The sequence below is a fragment of the Hylobates moloch genome, unplaced genomic scaffold (assembly GCF_009828535.3).
Source record: "Hylobates moloch isolate HMO894 unplaced genomic scaffold, HMol_V3 SCAFFOLD_12, whole genome shotgun sequence".
In the NCBI taxonomy this organism is placed as follows: Eukaryota; Metazoa; Chordata; class Mammalia; order Primates; family Hylobatidae; genus Hylobates; species Hylobates moloch.
In genome coordinates this window covers 42,232,488-42,239,880 of record NW_026652287.1, presented here as the reverse complement: position 1 = coordinate 42,239,880, position 7,393 = coordinate 42,232,488, and the positions used below count along the sequence as shown (strand labels likewise).

At 44.4% G+C, this 7,393-nt stretch overlaps 1 protein-coding gene across 1 annotated transcript; it reads left to right on the top strand.

Moving 5' to 3' along the window:
• The first annotated feature begins 1,941 nt into the window (after positions 1–1,941).
• On the top strand, positions 1,942–2,880 carry LOC116479494 (olfactory receptor 7D4-like). The gene has a single exon (XM_032171575.1). The coding sequence runs from the start codon at positions 1,942–1,944 to the stop codon at positions 2,878–2,880; it is 939 nt and encodes a 312-aa protein (XP_032027466.1).
• Positions 2,881–7,393: the final 4,513 nt, after the last annotated feature.

Here is a 7,393-nt window from a genome sequence, read left to right as displayed (position 1 = left end):
CTTTTCCATAATTTCCTTCATTTCACTTGAAGGTCAAGTCTCATCCTTAAGCTGAGATTGTTAGCAAGACATTGACCTCATTCCTTTACCTCTCCTGGCCTTTGTTTTTCTTCTGTAAAAATATGCCTGAGTTGTTCCCCTCAATTCTAATGATATGAGGAATCCCCAACCCTGTTCCGTTGTCCTTAGTTTTACCTGCCCTAAATCCATCTTTCCCTCCAGGCCCCAGGAAGAATTGCAATTCCTATCACATCACTCCTTTGATTGCGGTTCCTTCACAGCCCCATCCTTTCCCACCTCTCCAACATCATCCTCATCGTTTCTATCTAACACTTTGTGCTTAAGTAGCAGCAAAGGGCTAAGAGAACTCTGTCCCATGCTGCTTCTTGCTTCTAGGCTTATTCCCTTGCTTATATCTCTGTCAGAAATGCCCCTGTGCAACCCTTCACCTGGGTAACTCCTTGCCCAGGTATTCCTTCCTCCAGGACTCCTTCCGTGAATGCATTACTGCAGGGTGGATTGAGGGTTCCTCTCTGTACTCCACTCTGCACATCGTTTTATTTTAGCACTTAATTCGCTGTGTTACAATGATCTGTTTCTGAATCCATCTTCTGGAAGGTGGAACCATAAGAAAAAAAAGACCACATCATTAATCTTTGTATCTCCAACAGCTAACACTTAGCTTGGCCCAAAGAAGACTCTCTTGCAGAATGGCTCTTAGCACTTTTTCAGTGACTGACAACCTAGTTGTCAACTTAGTTCAATTCTTCTGTACTTCCCAGCATGGCTCAGCAAAAATTGTGCACCAGGCCATGCGCTGTGGCTCACGCCTGTAATCCCAGCACTTTGGGAGGCCGAGGTGGGCAGATCACCTGAGGTTGGGAGTTCAAGACCAGCCTGATCAACACGGTGTTTTGTATTTTTACAAAAACTAGCTGGGTGTGGTGGTGTGTACCTGTAGTCCCGGCTACTCAGGAGGCTGAGGCAAGAGAATCACTTGAACCTGGGAGGTGGAGGTTACAGTGAGCTGAGAGTGTGCCACTGCACTCCAGCCTGGGTGACAAGGCAAGACTCTGTCTCAAAAGAAAACAAAACAAAACAAACAAACAAACAAAAAAACCCAAAAACAACAAAAAAATTGTGTACCAACACTAGACACTAGAAACAGATTAGGACATACTTATGTAGTTGGAAAAAGAGAATCGTGTAAGTGCCAAATGACTGTATCTTTCTGGTCTCTAATTTTGAAACCCTGGTTCTAAGGTAGAAAGTTTTTAATGTGTAGTCAACTTCTTAAGATGAATGTTATTACTGGTAATGTCATGACCTATTTGAATCAGAATTTTGCTGCTGCCATAACTCCAAGTGGGACTTAAGGCAAAAGTAACCCACCCACCCTTCCTTCCTTCCTTCCTTCCTTCCTTCCTTCCTTCCTTCCTTCCTCCCTCCCTCCCTCTTTCCTTCCTTGAAAACCTAAATCCACTCATCTTGCAATATTTTGCCTAGCTATTATCTCTGCTTTCATATTTTCTCACTGCTCAGACATAGTTGTCTGACCTTCTTCAGTCTTAGTTGTGTCTTAGACAAGGAAGATGACCCTGACCTTTTCTTAGGTTCACTGGGCCTTATGTGTGTTAGAGCAGGTTCGAACCATTTTATCTCTAAGGTCTAAAGTTGCTCTTGGTAGATTTGATATTCTAAAGCAGAGAAAAAGGGCATGGGTGAGCCTCTGAGAGGCCAATGAACAGGGGTTAGTCAACATCATGAAATGTTGCCTATAACAAATGACAGAATGTAGGATTCCAAAGTTTTGCAATTTTAAAGCTTTTGTATCCAACTATTCACCTCAAGAAATAAAAAAGCAGAGAGATTTTGGGGCCTGTTCAGCATCTATTTCATGTTTCTTCCCTTCCTTAACTGTCTAGCTGATGTGTTGGCAACATGGACTTGGGAAATGAAACAAGGATTTCAGAATTTTTACTCCTGGGATTTTCCCAAGACCTAGAGGATCAACGGATGCTCTTTGCACTGTTTCTGTCCATGTACCTGGTCACCATGCTGGGGAACCTGCTCATCATCCTGGCCGTCAGCTCTGACTCCCACCTCCACACCCCCATGTACTTCTTCCTCTCCAACCTGTCCTTGGCCGACATCGGTTTCACCTCCACCACAGTCCCCAAGATGCTGGTGAACATCCAGGTGCAAAGCAATACCATCAGCTATGCAGGCTGCATCACCCAGATGTATTTTTTCATGGTTTTTGGAGGCATGGACACATTTCTCCTCACTGTGATGGCCTATGACCGGTATGTGGCCATCTGTCGCCCCCTGTACTACCCTGTCATCATGAAACCTCGCCTCTGTGGCCTGCTGGTTCTTGTGTCCTGGTTCCTCAGCTTGTCATACTCCCTGATCCAGAGTCTGTTGATGCTGCGGGTGTCCTTCTGCACCATTTGGGTCATTCAGCACTTTTACTGTGAGCGTGCTCAGGTCCTCACGCTTGCCTGCTCAGACACACACATCAATTACATCCTGCTCTACATGGTGACCAGCCTTTTGGGCTTTGTGCCCTTCTCAGGGATCCTTTTCTCCTACACCCAAATTGTCTCCTCCATCCTGAGAATCTCATCCCCAGATGGGAAACACAAAGCCTTTTCTACCTGTGGATCTCATCTGTCTGTGGTTTCTTTATTCTATGGGACAGGTCTTGGCGTGTATCTTAGTTCCAATGCATCGTCCTCTTCCTGGTGGGGCATGGTGGCCTTGGTCATGTACACTGTGGTCACCCCCATGCTGAACCCCTTCATCTACTGCTTGCAGAACAGGGACATCAAGAGGACCCTAGAGAGACTGTTTGGGAGAAAGCTGTATGCTCAATGACAGGGACATTGGTCCTGGGCTTCTGAGTTGGCAGAGGTAGCAGCAGTGAGCTAAAGAAATTCTGGACCAGCCTGGACAACATAGCAAGACCCTGTCTCTACAAAAAAATATAAAAATTAGCAAGGCATGGTGGTGTGTACCTGTGGTCCCAGCTACTCAGGAGGCTGAGGTGGGAGGATCCCTTGAGTCCAGGAGGCTGAGGCTTCAGTGAGTCAAGATCATGCCACTGCACTCCAGCCTGGGCAATAGAGCCAGACCCTGTCTTTTTTTTTTTTTTTTTTTTTTTGAGACGGAGTCTTGCTCTGTCGCCCAGGCTGGAGTGCAGTGGCGCGATCTCGGCTCACTGCAACCTCCGCATCCTGGGTTCACGCCATTCTCCTGCCTCAGCCTCTCCGAGTAGCTGGGACTACAGGCGCCCGCCACCACGCCCGGCTAATTTTTTGTATTTTTGGTAGAGATGGGGTTTCACCGTGGTCTCGATCTCCTGACCTCGTGATCCGCCCGCCTCGGCCTCCCAAAGTGCTGGGATTACAAGCATGAGCCACCGCGCCCGGCCAGACCCTGTCTTAAAAACAACAGCAACTAAAGAAATTCTGCCTGTAGGCCAGGCGCAGTGGCTCACACCTGTAATCCCAGTGCTTTGGGAGGCTGAGACAGGAAGATCACTTGAGACCAGAAGTTCAAGACCAGTCTGGGCAACAAAGGTAGTAAAATGTCTCAAAAAAAAAAAAAAATTCTGCCTCTTAATCTCATGGAATTTGTTTCTCTGCCTTTGGTCAACATTACCTTGTGAGTACTGTGAGTACTTTGTATGAGTCTTATACAAAGAGACTTCTCTGTTATCCTTCAATTCTACCCTTTCATCTCCTCCTTTTACATTTTCCACGATTGCACCTCAGCTTAGTGTTTGTAGATTTATTTGTGTTGATTCCTAAGGGTTAATACAACAAGTTCAAGTACTCAACTCAGACATTGTTGGATAAAAGTTATGAAATAATTCATTTCGCCATTAACCATTGCTAGCTCTTATCAAGTTCATTCATTTGACAATCTTTTTTTAAACCTTTCTCAATGATCCTTTGACAGTATTTATTGGACTTTATAGTGTGCCAGACTGTTCTAGGTGCCTGGGATACAGAAGTGAAAATAAATTCTTGCCCCATAGAGTTAAATCTGCAATCTTAGAATGTTATCAGATCATGTTATATGTTCAAACTTAAAATAAACTGATGGATAAATAATTTATTTCCTTATTAGTGAGGTTGAACATTTCTCCATATGTTTGTTTAGTACATTTCTAAAATAAGCTTTGATAGCCTCTAAAATGAAGAAAATAGGAAGACCCTTTCTTTACAAAAAAAAAAAAATAGGCTGGGTGTGGTGGCTCACACCTGTAATCCCAGCAATTTGGGAGGTCGAAGTGGGTGGATCACCTGAGGTCAGCAGTCTCAAAAAAAAAAAAAGCCAGCTATTGTAGTGTTCACCTATAGTCCCAGCCACTTGGGAGGCTGAGGCAGGAAGATTGCTTGAGCCCAAGAATTTGAGCCTGTAGTGAGCCGTGATCACGCCACTGCACTCTAGCCTCAGAGACAGAAAGAGACTCTGCTAAAAAATAAAAAAAAAAAAAAAAAAAAAAAGGCCGGGTATGGTGGCTCACACCTGTAATCCCAGCAATTTGGTAGGCCAAGGTGAGTGGATCACCTGAGGTCAGGAGTTTGAGACCAGCCCGACAAACATGGCGAAACCCCGTCTCTACTAAAAATACAAAATTAGCTGGGCGTGGTGGCCCGCACCTGTAATCCCAGCTACTTGGGAGGCTGAGGCAGGAGAATCGCTTGAACCTGGGAGGCAGAGGTTGTGGTGAGCCGAGATCATGCCACTGCATGCCAGCCTGGGCAACAAGAACAAAACACCATCTCAAAAAAAAAAAAGAAAGAAAGAAAAAAGAAAATGTATCACCAGAAACAAACCATCTGCCCAGAATTTTAGGTCTGATCATGCTGTGTTTTGTCTAGTTGCCTAATTTTGCAGATGAATTCACAGAGGCCCAAAACAGGAGTTTAGACAGTAACAGCACCTGGCTGAATGTAGACACATCTTTAAATATGGTGCCAGCAGTTAGCACTGGCTTATGATTCAGGAGAGTGAGAACTGAATCACAGAGTTGCCAGAATCTAGGTATGAAGTACTGAGCAGCTTCAGATGCTGCAAATCCATTAGGACTACTGGATCTCTTCCTAAATGTTCATTTTAATATCTCCTCCACCATAAAACAAGTATCTTGGTGTAAGGTGAGATTATGGAGAGATATTCCAACAAGAAATTGGATAATATGTCTTTGGACGATGCTGTTTGCCAAGGCACTGCGGGCAGGAAAGGCAAACATGAGTACATAAATAAATATTCATCTCAGTAAAGAATCGCTACAAACCCTAGGGTGGAAGGTGTCTGATATAATCAACTTGCCACCATGTGGTCCTCAAGAAATATGCCTATTTAGAGGCCATATATTGACAACCAAAGATGAGCCCAGCACCTCTTCAATTTCTATGCTCTAAATCTGAAAACAGGCTTGAGTATGAAAACTGGTAGAAGACAAGTTCAATTTGCTATTACACCATGTGGTCCTTAAGAAAGTCGTGTCATTTTACAATAGAAAAACACTTAAACTATAAATATGCATTATGAGGCAAGGCACAAAAATGAAGTTTTTAAATAAAACCCAAATGTGATGTTTAATGTACATTTTTCTTTTTTTTCTGAGAGGGAGTCTTACTCTGTCGCCAGGCTGGAGTGCAGTGGCGTGATCTCGGCTCACTGCAACTTCTGCCTCCTGGGTTCAAGTTGTTTTCCTGCCTCAGCCTCCCGAGTAGCTGGGACTACAGGCGCCCACCACCGCGCCCAGCTAATTTTTGTATTCTTAGTAGAGACGGGGTTTCACCATGTTGGCCAGGATGGTCTCCATCTTTTGACGTCATGATCTGCCCGCCTCGGCCTCCCAAAGTGCTGGGATTACAGGCATAAGCCACCGCGCCTGGCCTAATGTACATATTTAAAGATTAAATGTGCAGTGGTCATTAAAAAACAAGAAAACCTAGTAGAAGAATCATGATTTTCAACGGTGGCAGCTGACATCTGACTTCTGCTGACTTGCTCATGATATTGTTGCATATGTAGGTCAAATAATACATTTGATGTCTGCTCACCTACAATCTGTTGCCATCACCACAAATCCCTGTGGGTCATGGACCCTGTTTACCATTTTAGATTTGCTGCCTGATAGCCTACCTTGCCTCTCACTTTTAATGTTGCCATTTGAGCTTGGAACCCAAGATACTAGTAAAAAAACAATATAAAACCTCTGTTTTAGCCTGGGCACGGTGGCTCACGCCTATAATCCCAGCACTTTGGGAGGCTGAGGCATGCAGATCACTTGAAGTCAGGAGTTCAAGACTAGGCTGGTCAATATGGTGAAACCCCATCTCTACCAAAAATAACAAAAGTCAGCTGGGTGTGGTAGTGCACACCTGTAGTTCCAGCTACTCAGGAGGCTGAGGCAGAAGAATCGCTTGAACCTGGGAGGCGGGGGTTGCAGTGAATACCTTGGTGTAAGGAGAGATTATGCAGGGATGTCCCAAGAAGCAATCAGATATGTGTCTTTGGGTGATGCTGCAAATCATCATCCAATGCAGTGAGATTGCGCCACTGCACCCCAGCCTGGACCACAGAGTGAGACTTCATCTCAAAACAACAACAACAATGACAATAACAACAACAAGAACACCTCTGTTTTACTATGAGAGTTAACGGTGCTATGTTTAAATATCCAAGAGTTGGAACAACAGTTTTGAAAATTATGATTTTCAATGGACTAAGATGGCTTTAATGTTTTCCTCAGCTTTACAAAACGAGCTAGGTTTCTTCCTGACTACAGAGCCCTGACCTTTTTTTAGAGCATTTACTTTAAAAAACTTGTGATTGCAACTTATTTATGTGCTCCCTTGAAAGGGAGATAAATCATTTTTAAGTCTCATGCCTTTTTGTTTTTTATGAGACTATCTCTCACTCTGTAACCTAGGCTGGAGTGCAGTGGCGTGATCATAGCTCATTGCAGCCTCAGTCTCCTAGGCTCAAGTGATCCTGTTGCTTCAGACTCCCAAGCAGCTGGGATTACGAGCATACAGGCCACCATGCCTGGCTATTTTTATTTTTCCTGGTAGAGATGGGGTCTTGCTACATTGCCCAGGCTGGTCTTGATTTCCTTGGCTCAAATGATCATCCCACTTTGGCCTCCCAAAGTGCTGGGATTACAGGTGTGAGCCATCACGCCCTGCCATATCCCAGTTTTATAACCCAGGAATGTCTTTCTCAAGGACCTGGGTGCCATCCCTTTGAAATGTAATTATTAATAAAAACAACATCCCTATCTTTCAGCTTCTTTGGGAGGGTAGGAGCCTTCTGTAAGTGACAATTAGTGAACACACATGGCCAAATCACACTGGACAACCTCCTC

What these genes read in the sequence shown, in the direction of transcription:
- LOC116479494 (XM_032171575.1), top strand. Translation starts at nt 1,942, where the DNA reads ATGGACTTGGGAAATGAAACAAGGATTTCAGAATTTTTACTCCTGGGA.